At 41.0% G+C, this 20,770-nt stretch overlaps 1 protein-coding gene across 3 annotated transcripts in view; it reads left to right on the plus strand.

Moving 5' to 3' along the window:
• Positions 1-17,107, plus strand: part of KDM4B (lysine demethylase 4B) — a 91,023-nt gene extending 73,916 nt beyond the window's left edge. For all 3 annotated transcript variants that reach the window (XM_084498374.1, XM_084498375.1, XM_084498376.1), the window contains 9 exons: positions 247-469; positions 2,353-2,429; positions 2,602-2,657; positions 3,145-3,253; positions 8,382-8,567; positions 8,701-8,865; positions 9,631-9,750; positions 12,768-12,860; positions 14,795-17,107. In XM_084498374.1, coding sequence (XP_084354500.1) covers positions 247-469; positions 2,353-2,429; positions 2,602-2,657; positions 3,145-3,253; positions 8,382-8,567; positions 8,701-8,865; positions 9,631-9,750; positions 12,768-12,860; positions 14,795-14,980 — 1,215 coding nt within the window. In that variant the 3' untranslated portion in view covers positions 14,981-17,107. The remainder of the gene's footprint in view (positions 1-246; positions 470-2,352; positions 2,430-2,601; positions 2,658-3,144; positions 3,254-8,381; positions 8,568-8,700; positions 8,866-9,630; positions 9,751-12,767; positions 12,861-14,794) is intronic.
• The last annotated feature ends 3,663 nt before the right edge of the window (positions 17,108-20,770 follow it).

Below are 20,770 nucleotides of genomic sequence, written 5' to 3' on the forward strand. Positions count from 1 at the left end.
TTTCCTTCAGCTTTCAAAATAAATTATGAATCCAAATGCAGGCCTAAGGAAGGGAGAGGAGCAAAAGGGTGGGGGTGGAGGTGTGCATGAGAAGTTACATCCTAAAGTTCCTTATTTGTTCTGCATGGGGTCAGGTGTTGGATGACAGGAGGGGATGACTTTTTTTGCAGGGGAAGTGCTTTGACTTTAAGGTTAAAGCTGTGACCGGGGAAGAGGAGATTCTTACGATGCAATTTTCTCTCTAAGTCTTTACAGGTGGATAAGGAAGCTGCCCCAGTCTCTGCAGGGGAGACCACCTCCTTTGTCCACCTTTCTAAGTGCGGACAAAAGACCAAGCCTCTGATCCCAGAGATGTGCTTTACCTCAAGTGGAGAAAACACAGAGCCCCTTCCTTCAAATTCCTATATTGGAGAAGATGGAACCAGTCCCTTGATATCCTGTGCCAAATGCTGCCTGCAGGTTCATGCTAGTGAGTGTTTCCTTCTTCACCAAACTGTTTTGGATATTCAGAAACTCTCAAGTTTGTATTTGTGTCACCTATATTTGAATACCTCCTAGGCATGCTTGCTATTCCTGTCACTCCCGCTCCTTCCTTTTCTGGTACTAGTATGTGTGTGTATTTGAGGTCATCTTGGCAGTAACTGTTCTTAAAATATACACAAATGCACTTTTTACTATTTGTTTTGTTGGCCAATTCTTCTATGCCTCACATAAAAGATCCCTCATTTTGTCGTCTTTTATTTTTTGCACTAAAGCAGAAATCACAAAGCTGATTGCACTCTTTTTGCTTGTTCCTATATCGGCCTTGGGTAAGGTAAGGTTGGTTAGGTTGTCTTGTTCTTGTGTACATCAGAGATAGAGTAGTTGCTGAGATATATTTTTATTAGTGCCTGTGTTGCTATTTGTAGGATTGGCACTTGATTAACAAAAAGGAACATATGTCTGTTTGTTTCCCTGGTAGTTATGTCTAAAAGAAGATCTGATTAATCCTTGTAGAGTGTACCTTCGTTGTAGATTGTATGACATCTAGTTAACATTTGCACTTGTACCAGGAGATGTGACAAATTACTGTTCAGCTGTTTCATCTTGACAGATGGGAAATCTTATTTGACTTGCATCAGCTGGAATTACTTTTGTTGTTCCAATTTTATAGTCCACATGTCACCATGCAGCTCAGCTTGGCTGTCTCTTGTGGAGAACTAAAGTACAACTTCTGTTTCCATACTGTGTCTGTGATTATGGTCACTTCTGGCTAATAAGAGCATATGATAAGGAACAAGTGTGGGGATAAAGACTTTTCTTTCTTCCCAGACTGTGGTCTCTCTAGCAATCAGAACAGTGATGCTGTCTTCTACATCCATACGTCTTCAATACACTAGTCTATCAAAGTGGTTTCAGTGGCCAAACTGATTTAGGGAGAGAGTGATGCGGGCACACTGATGTTAATCCGCAGTCTCAGAAAGGGTGCAGAGAAATTCAGATTTTTGATTTAGCTGTACCTTACCCTGTGAATGGGATTTACTCTCTGCATTCTATTCTGATGTGGTCTTGAGTGTCTTCTTGTTTCCTTGTCACTGTTTGTACAGCAAAACTGTGATATCCCTTTGACTTTGCTGCAGAGAATCCATTTGCTTTATTACAGGATTGCAGGGCTCAGTTGTACTTGGGTTTATCTGGCAGCATGCTGTAAAACCAGTTGGCAACCTACTTGTTCCTGAGAAGTGCCCTCACCCAGCTGTGATAGGTTATGACAACAACAAGGACAAACAGAGAAGAAAGCTTTTGCAAAGATTTCTAGGTTTTTAGAGTGTTGACAAAATCCATCAAAAGAGCATATTTTTCTTGTTCCTTTAGGGTCGTTGTTAAAGGAGAATTGGGGGTTCAGTCAGTCTATTTCTTCCTCAGATCCCATTGTAAAGATGCCTGTAGACTTGAAGCAAGAAATCAGTGATTAAATTCCAGCCTATTCTTCCCCATTCTGAGCTCCAGAAGTACTTCAGTTAAAGGTGTCTGTCTCTCTTTCAGATCAGTTTAAGATTCACCACCCCTGCCCATTTTCTAGGGTTGGGTTGAATCTGCTTCCTTGGTTTGCCGCGTGATGAAAAGAGACTTCAGATACAGGAGACAGCTGTGAATCTATATTATTGACTTTTTTTGACAAAATGTTTGTGTGGTTAAGTGGATGATTTTTATAAATCGAGTTATTGTGGCAATCGCAGTGCTTTATGAATAACTTCTTTTAAGTTTAATTCAGTAATTTGAGACTGTCCTTTCCCTCGTGAATTGAACAGTCGATAACTCAGTACTACAGAAATATTAGCATAACTCTGGGTATAAAATCATTTCTTTCAGGCTGTTATGGAATACGTCCAGATTTGGTGAATGAAAGCTGGTCTTGCTCACGGTGCTCAGCCAACGCATGGGCAGCGGTAAGCATCTACTCTTCTGGAGATGAAAGAAAACTGACTGTGTGGGTTGATTACATACCTCCACAGAGCTGGGTGGTGGGAGGATACGGTTTGCATTGCAGATGTAGTCAGCTTTTTGTGAAAGGTCTGGCAGACCTTTTCAGTCCTCTCTGAAGTGGTTTTGTTACTACAGGAATGTTGCCTGTGTAATCTCAGGGGAGGAGCTCTTCAGATGACCACTGATGGGCGGTAAGTAATGTTTTTAAATATTTTTGTCCTTCTATATTGCACCTCATCTTCTAGTTTTGCGAGTTTGGTCTCAATGCCCATTGTAACAACAAGTTTTGGCGTTACGAAGGTAACTGCTATTCACTAAATTAGCAGGGTGAGTTTGAATAACTACCATCTTACACTCTAGACCATGTTGAAAACATCAGGCTTACTTGGGTGTGAGCATTCTTAAATTTGGTTCATTCTCAGTGAAAAGTCTTTTCAGAAAATGTTTAGTGTCATGCACTATCAAGTGCATAAGAAGGTTGAGCCCTGTTTTTCCAGAGTCCTTTACCTTGTGTGACCGTGATTAACGAATCGGTTGGTAACATTGCTAAGGCTGCCAACCACCATAAACATGCCTTGGTACTGTAGGTGATGGAGTCAGAGAAATGTTAACTGCCCTCTTGAGTGTTTAATTCAAATAATAGTATACTCTGTTTTCTCCCAATCTTTTTTTTTCCAGGTGGATCCATATAATCTGTGCTATTGCTGTCCCTGAGGCCCGTTTTCTCAATGTAATAGAGCGTCATCCTGTGGATATCAGCGCTATTCCAGAGCAGAGATGGAAACTGGTAGGTTTCTTTTGATTTTTGTGTTCACAGTTATTTCTCACAAATGCCAAGGAAGCTGTATTGTTTGCTTGGCTTCTTGAGGTGCTCTCTCAGTGCCTTGACATACAAAAGAGTTGTGGTTACTTGATCTGCCTTTACTCCCTAGGAGTGTGCTCTTATCTTACCCTAGGCAGAGCCTGAGGTATTTGCCCACTCCACATTTGGGGCTAACCTACCTGAAACCTACCGCATGGCAGCAGTGTGACGGGAGATAGTAACTGGAAAGAAGCTGACATGCTGACCTGTTCATCTCTAATTAGATTCGACTTTCCTTAAAGTATTTCTCTTTGTCCATCAATAAATTTATTGTAGAAATTAATACATCTTTGTGACCGTGACTGCAAGGCGAGGCTCTGCAAAGACCTTAATAAAAAGTCCAGCTACAACTTGTTACTTAGCTGCAAATAACCTCATCTGAGGGATTAGTAATGGATGATTCATTAGCTCAGAGCAATTAATCTTCATGTTAGTTAATGCTCCATCGCTATAGTGCGTTATTGCAAAATAAATTGTGCTTTTGCTGCTTTTTTTATGCAGAGATCAGTTGGATGACAGTTGAGAGTGTGGTATGGGGGAAGGTGAAGTTAGCAGTGATGTATTGGTTAGGACTGATGTATTTGTTAACTGTGCAGCTATTTAGTGCAGGCAGCCCAGGCAGGGCTGGGTGAGAGATTAGGAAGAATCTCTGTCTGCTTCCAGAGTTATTTCTCTGTTGTGCAAATGGGTTTTGTACACAAATGTGAATGTAAAAAGCATTCATTATTCAGGTGGAGTGATGGAGCGGTATGATGTGAGAGTGATAAATCTTACAGCACTGGGTCTTTATGGATCATCTGACATTTCCAGCATGCATCCTCTTCATTACCAGCACTTGTAACGATGAACTGAAAATCCTTTTACACAAGACTTACTTGTATTGCTTAATGGAGCCTCACAAGGAAACATTATGACTTAATTCTTTAACTCTTCTGTGGCTACCTTACAATTGTATAGAGCCAGGGCAGTATTAATGTACTGGCTAAGCTAAACTAAAACTTTGTTGCTTCAATCTGTTCTGCGACATTGGCTATTCCATCCGAAGCCTCTACGCAGACCTGCTACATACACGTCTTCTGTTCCTGAATTAAAGCTTTGTAGTTTTGTTGATCTCTTCAGCTTTGTATTCCATTTACACCTTGTGCTTTCTTCATATCTGAGGGAAGGTAGAGCATTTTGATAAGAAGCACTTCAACTCACAGAGTCTAGTAGGCTTGTAGGCTAATTAATAATTATAAAATTCATTCAGTTCTGCTGGTCATATTTAGAAGTGCCTTTACACTATGTATGCATGCACTGTCAATGTCTGTTGAAAACAGTTTGTTGGTGTTGCCACCACATATAACGTGACGTTGAGTGTCATTTGGTGCAGGAAAGAAAGCAAATAAACTATCTGGAGCTAAAACTTGAAAGGCAGTGGTGCTTCTACAGGCAGCGTTGGGGTAGTGTGTGGAGTACAGAGGAAATTTAAACTGGGTGAGCGTGTGTGGAGAAATATGTTCATGAGCCATTGGGGAGAGTTTTCTTAATAGTAAGGATTTTGCAGATAATTTGTGGAGCACACGAGGGAGTCAGGGGAGGATACTGAGGGGGGATGTCAGGTTTTTTTTTGTTTGTTTGTTTGTTTTTGTTTTTTTGTGGCGGGTTTGTGTTTTTTTTTTTTTGCTTTGTTGCTTTTTTTTTTTTTGTGGGGGTGAAGATGTGCAGATATATATAGGAAGATGAGGTGAAGGGGACTAAAAGGTTGTGGATCTGATGATTTGCCATTGGTGGAGTTGATGCAGTGGTAGATAAAATTTGAGAGGTGGCCTTTCATGCTGAAAAAGATGGAAAAGGATAGTAGAAATTATGTGAAGATTGTGAGTTGTTGAAGTGAATAGATAAGAATTACCTGTGATTATTTTTTTGGTTTTATTTTATTTTTTTAAGTTACTGTGGTAGGGCTGGGGCGTCAAGGAATTGCAGTGCCTTGTTTAAAGAGTATCTTCTGTTCTTCAAGCCCACACCAGGCCTCCCTTTTTCATCCCAGACTCCTGAGTTCGTTTGTGGGTATTGCATCATTCAAGGAATGCAGCTTGCATGCTTCCTGATTAATGGTGTATTATGGGCCTGTGTGCGTAAATTATTTATGACGCGGAAATTTGGAATAATTAGCTGTCATTCCTCAGTGGAGTAAATGAATTGCGGTGTTCATCAAGCAGGAGACAGCCCATTTCTTACTCTCAGCTATGACCCAACTCTCCGGTGTGCATTTATTCTGAAGATTTTTCTCCTGTGCTTTAGACCTTCTCACATCTCCTCTCCCCGAGGAAATGTCTTCAATCTTGCATGTGCTGCTTCACTGTAGTACCTAGTGCTGGTGCTTCTGCTCATCACATCTCCCACACTTCCAGATCTTCAACATTTTCACTCCTTTCACCATCTTCTACATTTCAGTCTTACAGTAGCCCTCGCTTTTCTTTATCCTGTGATCATATTTGCTCTCAAGATTCCACTTCTGTAGCTCTTTTGCCTGCCGTAAGGAATCCGTCTACCATCGGGGTGTCATTAGATGCATGCTAATCCTTCTGGCTTGGAAGAAACCTGTTTGCATCAATAAAGGCAGATTCCTGATACTTCAGGGTTAATACTCCCGTGAGAGGCAGTATTGAGCACACTGCATATCAGCAGTTGTCCCTGCTGGCGAGAGAATTAGGTATTGACAGATTAATAATGAGATCTCATTGCTATTGACTTGCTTTCAGTGCCGTGTTCCTGCTGTGCACTTTGCTGGGGTGCTTATCTGGCTTTTGAACGTGGTTTACAGCGCGATAAAGGCATAGCTTATTAAATACGAAAAAAACACATTCTGGCAACACTAAGGCCCTGACTTTGAATTTCCTGGCTTTTGTTAGTTTCAGTAAAAAGGCCAAATTAATCTTCGGTGTAAATGTACTGACTTAATTTAATTCACAGGAAGTGAATGTGACTTATTTCATATACTTGGGGGATAGGTCCCAGTTGGGGAGGGGTTAGCTTGCAGAGAAAGAAGGAAGAAGGTATCTGCCTTTCTTTTGTATGTTTTGCTTTGAAGGAAAAGAGAAATAGTCTTTGGAGAAGGAGTGGTCTTTTATTTGCCTTGGCAATGGGTTGTAGCGCAGTGGGGCTCTTAGCTAGGCCCCATGGACTATGATAACACAAATACAACGTTGACATTTGGCAATTCTTATTTTGTGTGCGTGGGATTGTTTATATGCGGTATTACTCTTAACATTTTTGAGGATACACTTCTCAGTTAGCCCAGATCTAGGAGCAGAGTGAATTTGTACTTCTGGGGTTTGCACAGGCTTATTGTGTGTCCTCAGGAAGCTCACATTACAATGCTGATCCCATGGGATGTAGCAATTCATAAGGACCTTACAGTTGGGGTCATGAGTTCTGATATGTTGCATACTTGGAGCGCTGCTTTAATGGAAGTGAGGTAAACGAGAAGCTGTGGAGATTTAAAGAGGGAAAGAAAGGCCCTGTTTAATATCAGACACTGCAGAGAGAAAGACTGTTATGCGTAATATCAGAATATGTTTATAGGACATTTATATTAAGGTGGGTGGATGGGTTGGGAGGGAGGCCGTCAATCAAACTTGGGGGGCAGTGTTTGGAGCAAGCCAGAGTAATGTGCTTTGGAGACAGTCATCTGGAAATGGGCACTAAAAATTATTGCTTTCCTCTGTTCCTCCTTGTGTATGGAAATTATTTCTCTGTAATAAATAAATTATGTGGCTGTATAGTTGGATTCACAGGCATATAATATCTCTCAGGATTTTATTTATACGAGCTGTTTTAAGTAGTGCAATTCATTCTAACAAGTAAAATGCATGTTCATCTCATGTGTGATATTAAATTTTCCTTGATTTGCCTTGTCTAAGAAGTCTCGGCTAAGGTAAAGGAGCTTTCATCGATCAGTGACAGATCCTCTAGACTTAAGATGTTAAAAGCCTAATAACGGTGTTTCCAAATAGTTGCCTGGAAATATTTCCAAGCGTCCAACTTAAATTTCTTTAGATTGGGATTACCAAAATCTAATCTCATGTATTTCTGAGAAGCTTTAAACAAGAATTTGGTGCTGTTAAGGAGGAGATTTATCTTGTTTCCCACTGACACTTAATGCCTGCTTCCAATCTTTTTTAGATTTCTTTTTAAGGCAGTCGCATGCCTTAAGTCGCTTACCTGTCTCCTCTAAATGCTGTCTAATTAGATAGGTCTAATAAGCAGATCTGCTTTGCAGAAAATGATTTTAAAAAGCTAAGAGGTTACATACGTTTTTTTCCCTTTGTAATTCTGATGTTTGGTACAATGTTTTAATTTCTTCTGAGTTATCTCCAGTAATCTGACATGGATAGTAATAAAACACTTACAATTGGTATGTTTGTATGTAAAAAAAAAACAAACGGCAACAGAAAACCCTACCATTGTTCCAGTACATGAAATGATATTCTATTAGATCTGATAGAAAAAATGTTCCATTAAACATAATAGGACAAACTATTACACAGTTATCCTCTGTTCTGTTCTTTCCAAAAATTAAACATTATTTTTCTGCAGTGTCTGCAATGGCCTAGCTGCAGTTTGAAATAAGATAGGTATATTTTATATATCTAAGGAGGATGAGTATTAATAAGCAGTTCTTTAATACTACTGATGTGCATGTCTGTTAGGTCCTCCTTTCTCTCAGTCCTCCTGTGAGCATAGTCTCACATTGCATTTTATTCTGCTTCACCATCCAGTATGGTTCTGGAGGGCTGAATTACTGGTAGATGTGTTTGTGGGAATGATAAGAAACTACAGCGGGTACTAACTTGGCTTACAAGTGACTCCAGGCAAGTGTATAGAGCTGGACAGGCAATTCTGGCAGAGTTAGATTTGACGTCATAGCGTGAAACACCAACATTTTTGGCTGTGGCTTCTGCGCTGTAGCCACTAATAAGAAGTTTTTGACCCTGTCTGTGACCAGGATGCCAGTATGTTGCGTTAAAGCTGCTGTGGACTCTCTGCATAATGCTAACTTGTGTTTCAGAAATGCGTGTACTGTCGGAAGCGGATGAAGAAAGTGTCTGGTGCCTGCATCCAGTGCTCCTATGAGCACTGCTCCACTTCCTTCCACGTGACCTGTGCGCATGCGGCTGGCGTACCCATGGAGCCGGATGACTGGCCCTACGTTGTGTCCATCACTTGCTTCAAACACAAAGCAGCTAACCAGAATGTAAGTTTGTTGGATGTTTTTTAATCTTTTTTTTTTTTTAATTTCTGCAGTTTTTATAGGACAGTGTCTCTGCACCTGTATTTTTAACTCAGCTTTTCTGACTGCCAATTTCTCCCTTTTCTCTTCAACACAGATTCCATTTCGAAGGGAAGTTACCCTTGGACAGACTGTGATCACAAAGAACCGGAATGGACTCTACTACAGATGTAAAGTGATTGGCACGACAACGCAGACTTTCTATGAAGTAAACTTTGATGATGGTTCATACAGTGACAACGTTTACCCAGAAAGCATTATTGTAAGCAGCTCACTATGGAGACTATTACCATTATAAACGAGTACAAAGTGAAACGTATGCATTCCTTCTGTACGCTGTGGGGTGGAACAACAAAATAGTTTAAAAAAAAAAAAAACAAAAAAGTAAAGTTGCTACTTGCATAGAAAAGCTCATACTGTTCTTCACTACCATCCTTCCTGTTTGTGACATTATCTCATTTCATTTTTTTTGTTCCTTTACAAAAATGTGATATTGCTATTACTTAACAGAATACAATGTTTGTTTTAAGTTGCATCCTATTTGTTTTGTGGTTGAATAATCTCTCCTTTTTCAACTGACAAGTGTGATTCATGGGGGAAGCAGGTTGCAAGCACTTCTGGTTCAAAATAGGAAATGCACTTAATAGAGGGAATGTATAGAAAAGGCTGACTTGTCAACTCATGCGTTCTCTTCCTGATTGTGCTGTTGATTCACCATGTGAAACAGAGCAGGTCACCCCATTTGGTTTTTGTGGCATAGGCAATTTGATGTTTTGGGATTTGTAACGAGAAATTTTCTAGAACTGAGTACTGTCACCAGAAGGAGGTGCAAGTGCTTATTTCTGTTCTTTCAGTGTTTAATGGTTTGTTTGAGATTACTGCAATTAATCACAAGTCTAGTAACTTATGCATAATTATAGCATTATATAGGAACTTCCACAAGCAGTGTTTTTTAACACACCTCTTCAACTTCTTGTTGAGCTTTGTCTCTGTTGGCTGTCTGACCTCTTTGCCTGTCTGTCCTCAGAGCAGAGACTGCATCCAAATGGGACCCCCTCCAGAGGGTGAGATGGTTCAGCTGCAGTGGACAGATGGAATCGTCTATAAGGCCAAGTTTATTGCAGCCCAGATCAGTCAGATTTATCAGGTAAGCATGGAAGAGTATCCATGTACTTCATATCAACATCTCTGATTGTTACCCCTATTGTATAGGCCACTAATGTTGAATGTTTGCTCTGGTCCTGAAGAGAGAATTTGCCTTCTGAAATTAATACTGCTGGTAGTCTAAAGAGAAATGTAGTGTTAAAATAGGATCGGGGTAAAGGTATTCTGTGGCAGAATATGGCTGCATGGCTAGACGTACATCAAACTGCTCTTAACATGTAAAATAGATTTGCCATTTTTCTTATTGTGGGAAAGATGCACAAGTTCTTGATTATAGTTGTGCAGTTTTTTACAGCTGAAGAGAATGAAAAAAGCATTAGTAAACCAAAAGGACTTGTTAAAGTCAGTACAAGATTGCTTAGCATGCAGTAGCTATCCTCTTGAAAGTAAATGTCTTTGCTCTTTATTTGGATGAAGAGGCAACACTTAAAGACACGTTGGTCTCTAGAAGCTGTTCCTTCTCCTTGACCCGTAGCAATTGTTCCCTGAGTGTTCACGACTATTAGGAAGCTTCTACACAGGAACTTTCCCGTAACAGAGGGCAGATGGAGGAGAAGCCATTCACCTCCATTTTGAGAAAAGAGTTTAATGGCTGATGTCTCAGATTCGTTAGTGGAATACTGAAAAACAGCGCAGATCTGACTCAGGTCAAAAGTGAACTGCTCCTACTACTCTCTGATGGCTATCTGATGGCTCGTGCTAACTGAGCTCATGACCTACAGTTCCCCGTGAGCCAGTATTTACATAATTAAAACTTTCCTTGACAATTCAAGGGAAAGTAAGGGAAATTATGGGTCAGGAGACTACTTCAAGGGGGGAAATAAACCTCTGGCCATGGGAAGGTACTTTACAGAGCAGTAGCAGCATGTGGGAATAATAGTCTCATGCACTCTCACCACCTCCGTTTTTAAATAGAGAAAACCAGCAGCCATTTTTTTTTTGTCTTTTAGTCTTGTACATAGAGGATTTTTGTTTCTGGAAGGCTCTAGAAGTAAAGGAAGATTTAACCTGATAACACAGCATTAGTATTTCAGCACAGAAGGTTTTATGAGATGCAGTGTGTTCATTGGATTAAATCTGTTTTAAATGTTACCAAGAAGCTGAAAATTATAGTGATTTATAAAGGAAAGTGTGCTTTGTGCACATCCTTTTGAAAAATACATGCTGGAATATAATTGTTATTTTAAAGAGGTTGATGCCCCTAGACAATTGTAAAAGGCAAAGGAAGTCCCAAATCTTGCATTTGTTTGAAATTGGGTTCTGGTTTCTATCCTTACTGCACACAGAGTGTTTCATATCTGTGTGCATAGAGCACAATAGTCCACCTCGTCAGTTAACGGTCTTCTTCATGTGCATAATGGAAAGTAAATGCTTCAGAGAAGATGTGATCTGAGGTGACCCTGGTTATAAATAAGTACAATATGTAGTTCCATAAAGATCTATTTTTATGCATGCTTTTCAGCTTAATCACAGTATGGGAAATTGTCATCAATTTCTCAAAGGTAAAAAAATTTGAAATAGGCTATTCCACTGATAGTGACAGATGACAGAAAAATATGCATGAGGAGTCTGGGTTTTTCTGATCGTGCGGTTACCTATAGGTAGAGCTCTTCTCCATGGGGAAAATAGCCTGAATAGCTTTCACCATTGGTTCCCTATATAGATGCTTATTTTCAGTAGTTACTGTGCATCTCTATTGTCTAATAGGATTATATTTAACAACACAGAGATGGGGTTTTTGTTATGAAATAAGCGTGTTTGTAGGAAGACTGCATGGATTAGCTTCAGCATTTTCATCTTGCCTTATTTTGCAGTCGCTTTCCAGTTCCCATATCTAAGCCTGTGCTTTGTGTGCTAAGATTAGTTGTGTATATTTAAAATAAATAAAAATAAAAAAATAGTCCAAATGACTTTTAACGTAAACTAATGTGTGTTCAGAACAGGCCTCAAGCCTTATCAGTAATTTGGAGCTTTAATAAACAAAATCCAGCCTTACTGTTTGTGACAGTTTGTGATGCTGCTGCCCTGCATTGCCAGTTCTACCTTTCTGCAGGAGATCGAGCACAGGGGGTGGAAATGGCAGACCTGCTTGTGGCTCGGCTCTAAAACTTGTCCATTTGTTTTCCCTTCTGACTCCGCTATGCTGGCGGTAATCTGTAAAACCGGAGAGTAAATGGGACTAGTAGCACCTTAAACCACCTCAGTAGGGCTCAGCAGAGCTCATCTGTCAAAGGCTGTTCTCCTGCCTGCGTAGTTATTACAGCTGATGTATGCTGCTCAGTTAAGGGACCGCAGCAGGCATTGCAGGCCTGGTGTAACTGATGAGTAGTAAGACCTGAGCAGCACGGGAGGAGTTCAGAGAACAGATGATTGCTTGCCTCTGAACGTGTCCAGTCTGAACCTGCCATCCCCTATTAACCGTGTTGTGTCTTTCTGCATTATCCAGAAAAGTAATAAGTCTTAAGCAAAGGAAATGAGAATCTCGTAATATTTGTTAATAGTTTTAACATTTTTATATGCACGTTTTCATGAATAAACATTCCTGTAACAACCGATGCATAATTCATGATGTAATCAGTGCTTAGTGAAAAAGATTTGACGTGAGGACTTACCACCATTCCTTGTACCTGGCTGATTATTTCTGCTTGTTAAAATATAAATGTATTTTAGTAGCTGGGGTTGTTTCCTCATGACGTGTAAAAAATGATTTGTTTAAGATGAAAGAAATTCTTCATCTTCATATTGGCCTGAATACAGGGCTGCCTTTTATTATAAGTGAAAAGCTGTTTTTTTCAGGATTTGAATTTAAAAACCAGTGGAAATCTCTAGTGCTCTGACTGGGAGGGAGGGCAGAAGTGGGACAGAGCTGGCTTCTGATGCTTCCTTGGTATTCCCATGGGACTGAAGGGCCTATGCTTGGTGTAATCTGGGAATGAACTGTTCAGGTACTGTAAATCTAGAGGCCAAATGTTCTTATTTGATCTTCTGCCTACCCTGCAGGTTGAGTTTGAAGATGGTTCCCAGCTAATGGTAAAGCGTGGTGATATTTATACCTTGGAGGAAGAGCTTCCAAAGAGAGTGAAGTCTCGCCTGGTAGGTAACAAAGTAAGAGAGGTGGTAAAGTGGCTGTAGCTTGCAGTACACAATCACATTCTCTTAGCATATTGTTTAGAGATTAAGTGAAAACACCTTCCGCTTTCTCTGGTCGTAAAATCCCAGGTCTTTTGCAAAATAAGTAGAGCAGGAGAAATTCTCAATGTAAATGCTTGAGAAGCATTTAAATGATTTTCCATTTTACATGTTCGGACCTGGTTTCTGTGTTCTCTGGTTAAAAGATTATGTTCATACCATTTTACATCACTTAGTGTATGAATTTAGTTCTACAACTGCCATTCTGTCTGAATACTGCCTTTCCTCATAAGTCATATGGGTGGGCCCACAGCTAAGTGGAACCTGGAGAACTGACTAGTGACATGGGACCAAGCCCCCATTTCTTACCAAACAGGAGATGTAGAACATAGTCCTTACCTACAGATCTTTACGTAAGAGATCAGTGTGCCTTTAACTGCATGCAACTGAAATACTCAGCCTAGAAACTGAGGGATTTATTTCACAGCTTGTTTGGTTCCAGACTTGCCGGATGTTTTCAGACCTGGTGCTTTGATCTTTAAAGTCATCTCATTTAAACAAATAACAAGAGCAGATTCCATGCCAGTAGAGAATATACAGTTTTCCTCTTCATTCTAAATGTCATGTTAGCTAGTGCATGACTGGGATTGATCCACAGAGTTACTTTGCGATAAGGTCGTGGGCTTCTGTCTCTTAAGAGAGACAAAAAGAGAATGGCCCAACCATTCTTTAGGAGTACATGCAACTTCTCTGCCAAGTTGAACCAGTGATTCTGTGAACCTGCAAATCCATGGCCACCAGCAGAAACATGAGAGGCACATTGTTAAAAATGGCCTAGTAACAGGCAATTACGTGGAAAATCTGATGTCAGTTTTGAGGAAACCTTTGTTTGCTTATGCATGAAAGGCTTTTACTGAGAAAAAGCATCTGTAAAATGCTTTCTGTAATGTATCTCTATATGGCTTCTCCATCTTCTTTGAGGTCATTTATCACAATATGACCTCGTGGCATAAATTTTACAGTCTAACAGTAATTCACCTTGTTATCTGTGAAAGATTTTTGGTGATAAAGAAACATCCTAGAATTGATTTTTAGGATGTGCACAATATTCTGGTTTATTTAAGCTTGACTAGTAATAAAGACAATTATCGGAACTCTACAATACAAGATTTGGAAAGTAACATATTCTCTGCAGTGGAAACCATCAGACTTTATATCAGTTCCAGGGAAAGGAATGCAGGCTGGAAAGTGAATTAAAAGTTTCAAGTCTGGTTGAAAGCTAAAATTTTTCACATGTACTTTCTGCTGCCAGGAGCATTAGATGATACTCCGTGGAAGTGATGCTCATGGTGCTTTAATGTAGAACAGCAGAACAAAGGAACAAAGCAATAGGAGATGATAATTTCTACCAAGACACGTACCTCTTTTGAGAGTGTAAGAAGTGGATGAGCAGAAGCAATCATTTGTACAGTCATGTTAACCCCAAATGCTTTCTTTAGGTCTTGGTCTTTTTTTTTTTTTTTTTTTTTTTTTAAAAAAAGACATCAGGGAAGCCCCAATTTTGAATGAACAACGTGAAGAGACAGAGGAGGATAGGAATAAACAGTGAACTGGCGAGGCAGGAATTGAAGTAAAAGATACTCAGATATTCTGATACAGAAGGAAAGCAACTTGAGGGCTTCTCTTCAAGTTTGGTTTTAGAAACCCAGAAGTTTTTCTTTCAGCCATGTGTTTTGCATGTTTTGGACTTCACTTTTTGTACAGAAATTCTCTGTACCAAATTGTTTGCTCACTTGTTGTCCCTGCTGCCTTGTTATGCAGGTGAACTCAACAGTTTGTGCACGTCTCTCTGTTTTCTTTCTGTGCCTCTAATGACTGTACTTTCGTGTCTCCTGCAGTCCCTCAGCACTGGGGCCCCTCAGGAAGATGTATTTTCGGGAGATGAAGTGAGAGCAGCCAAGCGCCCCCGGCTGGGGAATTCAAGAAATCCTGAAGAATATGGACAAAACCCAGATTACTTGGCCTTTATGGAGAGCCTGTTGCAGACACAGTACCAACCTGGAACTCAGAGCAACATGTTTTAACCAGGATTAATTAAATCCAGAGTTAACCCTTTTCAAGCCCACGAGGAAAAAGAAAACAACAAAAAACAGAAAACTGTGGAATAGAAGACCAGCGTTGTGCAATAGTCTGCTGTGAATTCCTTTCATCTTCTTCTGGTTTAGACTGCAAGAAAATTCTGTCTGGCTGCACGCTACCTCTACTTTGCCAGATCTTGCTGACCGATAGGAGCTTGAAAAACTTTCTGACAGCATTTCACATGGAGACTCGGGAAGAGTTTGTACTAACAGAGCTTTGTGACTGGCTCCTTTCTATAAGGCTTGGAAAGGGTTAAAATTTGATAAAATGACTTTTTAAAATATGTCAAACTCTTTTGTCTTTAAAGGTGCTATTACATTGACTACTGAAGCAGCCTTTGGAATTGTGTTTTCTGTACATAGAAGTCACCTTTGTGAAGTTTTCTATAAATAAGCATTATTAAAAAAAAAAAGCAAACAAAAATAGGAAAATGGAAGTTTCCACAAAACATTTTTCTAGATTATGGCTTTAAAACTGAAAATAAAATCCTCCCCTCTCACCCCCAAATGAAATGTGACTAATATTACAGTGGGGAGAGAGAAAGCAAGCGCAGATGTCCTGGAGAGTTCTGGGTTCTTTTTTGTAAAGAAACACTATCTTCTTTGTAATCTGGGGAAGATGGGGAAAGAAATGTTTCATAGCTGGGATGTTTCTTACAGTTAATTCTCTTAAAGACATGTGATAGATGTGTGCATTTCTGCCATGTCACCAGGAAGGGACTTAGTGAAACAATGACCAGATTCTGGTCATTCTTGTCATCTTCCTTCCCCATTTTTGCCATCTAAGTTGCTTTCTACTTTAAGAAAAAAAAAATAAAAAAAAAAATCAGCATGGCTTTCAGTTACAATACGCCACTCGGTTTTGGCAAGTGTTCTGTTGCTGCTTCTTGTGTTAGTTCCTTTACGAGCCATCCCCTTCCCCACTGCAGACTAGAGCATAAAGGGATTGTTCTAGCTCTCTGGTAGGCATGTCTCCCATAGGAACCTTTTCTTTCTTTGTCTCCATTTTTTTGAGTTGTGCTCCTTACAGTTGTGAGAATCATTCCATGACAGAAGCCTGGGAGGTGTTTGTATGTTTTTCTTTTATCCTATTAAAGAAGAAATTCCCCAAACATCTTTGATTGTTGTGACATCCTTTACTTAAGTAAAGACTGAGCCTTTGAGATACTCTTGGGAAGAGGAACTCAAGCCCTTCTTTTGATTGGACTCAGTTCGCTGAGAATTGAACGAGCATTAAAGGCAAAAACAAATCCTCAAGTACTGAGTGGGCAGCTCCCACCTGAACACTTGAAAATCACCTCCGGTCCAAGAGCTGTTATGGAACAGTGTTTTCTAAAGAGCCTGCTCCTAAACCCTACTGAAGTCACTGGAAAGTCTTCCACTCTCCTTGGAGGACCTCCGTAGAAGGAAGGAGAACTGCAGAAAGAGAACTGCAGCCCTAGTGCAGAGCTGGGAAGGGGACGTGGCCTCCAGAAAGTCTGGGTGAGGGGGGCAGGGGGGCACCACGCCACTCGCCCAGATGGCCTGGCCTGGCAGAGACCACGGTGAGACAGTAGAGCTATCTGGAACGCTGCACGGCAATCTTTTCCACTTAATTCCCTGAAATTACTGGACAGACAGAGACAATATTCTTTTTTTTTTTTTTAAAGTCCCATTAGCAAGGTGGTCGTTGTTCTGTGGAGAGGTTTTTGAGCAAGGCTATAGCTGGATCTTGAAGGGAATAAGTGGGAAGGATTTGTGGGCTAGCAGATGGTAGATTAGCATCTTAAAAGACTCGATGGGTATTAAACTGTCCTAGTGAAAGAGTGGAGATAGAATAAAGCAACTTTTTTATTTTTTATTTTATTTTTGGGGGGGTTTTGTTCTCCCTGGAGAGAATTGGAGTTCCCTTTATTTCTTCCTGCCTCTGCTACGGGTTATTTTCTCTGTGTGTGTGTCGGCGCGTGTGCACGCGTGCGTGTTTGTAAGAAGTTTGAAACAGGGTTTTTTTATTTCTAAGATATTGACGTTTTCAATGGATGTCTCCAAGAATAAAATCAAGCTGAGACTAATAAAAGTTTTAAAAATTGGCAAGGTTCTTAAAAGCCTCAGTTGTTACTCCTACATAGCTGTCTCCTGTCGGTTAAAACATAATTTAGCAGAAAGCTTGCTTGTATAAAAGAAAAAGAATGTTGCCAGGCCACAGAGAAATATTTAAAACAGTTGAAAGAGAATTTTAACAGCAGAGGATTTTTTTTTTTGGAGGGGGAGGGGAAGGGTGGGATGGGGATGAGTGGTTGTGAGCGACGGGGAATTTCCTCTGCATGTTCAAGTCCTGACTGAAATAGCACCGTTACTGTATTCATATGTAGTACCTTTTAAAAAATACTATTTATATTGTACAAAACAAAGTGTGTTTCCTCCCCCCATATTCAGATGATGAGTTATGTTTAAACGTGAACCTGGAACTGTAGAATGCCCTTCCTTGTTGCAGGGGTTCTCCTTTTTTTTTTTTTTTTTGTTTCTTTTTAAATCCCTCTTTTTGGTTTAGGAATGGCTTGTGCAGATTATCTCTAATGACCATATTGATGGCCTCTGTGCATCAGACTATTGAAAAGGAAATAGGAAATGCACATTCCTACCCTCCCCTTCCTCCAGTGAAATATATTTGTAAGTGTCTGATTATGTGCTATAAAAATACTGATTTTTTTCCCTAGATTAAGGATGTGATGTATTTTTTGCCTACTTATTTTTTTTCCCGCTGCCTCTAGGTTCATAATGAATTAAAGGCTGTTGAGCACTTCAGAATTACAATTTTTGGGGGGTTGAAGTCTCTTCATTTCTAAGATTAAAGGCTTTTGTGCTGCAGGAGAAGAAAGCTCCCAGAGATCTGGTTTGTAACGATGACTGATTACCTGAGCAAGAGAAGCCAAGACTCATAAACAGGAACATGGTCTTTTCCTTCAGCTCTGCTAATCACGCAGAAGAGCTTTCGCACCCCCTTCCCAAAATTAAGAACCAAGCTTGCAATGTATTTTTGGTCCAAGGCCCAGGATTCGCTTTAGCTGGATTTCTCATAAGAACAGCAGTTGCTAAATAGCCAGAGGTGATTCTAAAATCCTTATTTTTTACATCACCAGGTTGCTATCCCTTCTGGGAGCCTGCCTCGTAGCCTTCCAGTAGCCTTTCTCTCTAGTCCTTGGAGGTCGTACTGACATTGAATCTCTTGAAATAGCATCTTCCTGAACCTTCTTTTAAACACCTCCATTCCCCTCTCTAAGCCCTAATACTTTTCTACAAATTCCTCTCAAATTGTTGCAGTATGAGGCTAATGCTGCAGAACACGTAAAAGAAAAGGAATCTGCAGCTTCCAGTCCTTTGGGGTTTAATAGTTTTTCTTGAGATAATCTGAGGAATCACTAGTGGGAAGGAGCTGCTGATAAATCCATTGGAATTTACACCCGCACCGAGCTTACCTTTGAATTTAAGGTCTGCTATATTGCTGTAATATGAACAAGTATAATTTTAAAGATGTGGTAAGAAGCACTACATGCTTCTAAGTAACTGCCCGGATCAGTCATCAAAAGCCAAGGTTCAAAACTTCCTATCACAGCCTCGCGGAGTGCGATGGGCTTTGTCACAAAAACCTCCCAAAGTCACTGTGGTTTTCTGTTCCTAGCTGAGATTGCTGCACTCAAATATAGATGATGTGGAGTTATAGGAAATGGTGCTGTACCCAGGGAGTTGATGTGAGTACTACGAGTGCTGTAGCGAAGAGCTTTGCTTCCTGTGCTTCCCTCTGTCTACACTTAAGCACCGTTTGGGGCTGGATGAAAGACTGTAGATGAGCGCAACTCATTAGCCTTTTCTTCTAACCTCTCTGCCTTTCTCATCCCTGGAGAAAGTGAGTTTGTGTCTGCCTCCAAATGATGCAGCTGCCTCTCTTGCTGAGGCAAGTTGCAGTCCTTTCGCTTTTCAGTTTCTTCACCTGTGCCAACGCCATCCTCGGGAGGCCCTGCTGGTGTCCCCTTGTCCCACGGCATGGTCACGGGCATCATCGGTGCGTGGTCTCCTCCTGCCTGGCACTCGGCCCTGCCCTGCAGGGAGCTTTTCAGAGGACACAGCCATTAGCAGACCTGCTAAGGTGAGGACAAGATGTCCCATGGCTTGTGCAGAGGACCGCACTGCAATTTCTCCTTGCTGCTTTGCACAAGTCCAGCTTCTTTTGGGCTGGTGAACAGCGGGGTGTCCTTACGGCAAACAGCTGCTCTGAAACGTGCAGCACAGAAGCTGATAAAACTCCCTGAGTCAGTGTCACCAACTGCCACGTGCACAATGAAGACATTTTGTGATAATTGCTGGCAGCAACGAAGGGACGGGGATCATCAGGCTGCTTGTATCTACCGTGAGGTCAGCAGAGACTTCTGCTGTTTGCCTGGTGAGTGGAACAGGGGACAGAGAGAGATTTGTTAACACCTGGTTGGGTTGAAGAATAATCCTTAGCTTGGGAAGGAGAAATGGAGGAGATGCCTTATTTTCTTTCTTCGTAAGGGACAGGATTATTTAGGAGACTTTAAAAGCAGTGGTGTTGGTTGGGGTGAGGCTGTTGTCCCTTGGCTTCTGCTGGGACAGAGCAGACTGCTCTAACTTCCATAAATGTGGATTCCACGTTTACCATTTTGTCCTTTGCTGTCCCATCGTACCGTCACTCTAGAAGACGCCTTGTGGTAGCTTCTAGTCCTACTGAAACAATTCTTGCAAGCGCCTTGCTGCAATCTCCAGCATGCAGATCTGTGAGCATGTTCCCACGTGGCGGTGTGTGGCTTTCCCATCCATGGCCTCTCCTGGCTTCCAGCATCGCTGCCGGTACATGGGAGGGTAAAGAGAGCTCCCAGGCACTCCCTCTTTGATGTGCTTGCTTCCTTTCTGCTTTGCTTTTGTGACCGTTTATTTTAGGGAAAGAGCAGATGATGGAAAAACATCGTCACATGCTGCAGACATCTGTGCTTTGGCCAGTTCTGCAGAACTTCTATTTCTTAAGGTTATTCTGTGGAGATTTTTCTCTGTTCCTCTTCCCTCACTGTTCACATTAGTTCTTCATCAGTAGTTCTTCAGCTTGAACAAATTGCACCGGTTTACTAAAACTACTCATTAAACAGGTGCAATTCTCTTCTGGAAGAATGCCCTTATTTTGGTTGGAGTGCTTTCTTTGGGGAGTTTTAGCTTCAGATAATCAGGAGCAGTTTTAAACTAAACTTTGCTTTGAACCTGGGAATGCCGTTTTAGTTTAAAAGCAATTTGAGTTAACTAGCAGAACTTACTAGGGCATGTCTTCCCTGGTAGTGGGCGTCCTGTGACTCAGGGCTATGAGGAAGGCAGCGAGTGATCAGCACGTTGCTTCTGTCGCTTCTCTCTCTGGCTTGGATTTTTCCAGAGCACAAAATGAAGCCTTTCCTGCAGCAGGTCCTTTTGCTAGTACTGCAGTGGGCAAGTCCTTGCTACTTTTCTTGTTGGGGCTTATTTTCCCCATGCTTTATACAGCTAAAAGTAGTCTAGTGAGCTTTTTACACCCTTTTAAAAATAATTCCAACAATCGCAACATCAGAAGCCCCATTTTGGACTGAACTGCAAACGGATCAAGTCAGAAAGTGCAGGTTTGCAGCAGATGAGGTTTTCCAGGCGCGTGATTATACTTTGATGGATTAAAGCAAGGAGGAGCACTGCACGGAACCTGCCAAGTGCCAGAGCTGTCCCTCT

Source organism: Aythya ferina (genome assembly GCF_964211825.1).
Source record: "Aythya ferina genome assembly, chromosome: 26".
Classification (NCBI taxonomy): Eukaryota; Metazoa; Chordata; class Aves; order Anseriformes; family Anatidae; genus Aythya; species Aythya ferina.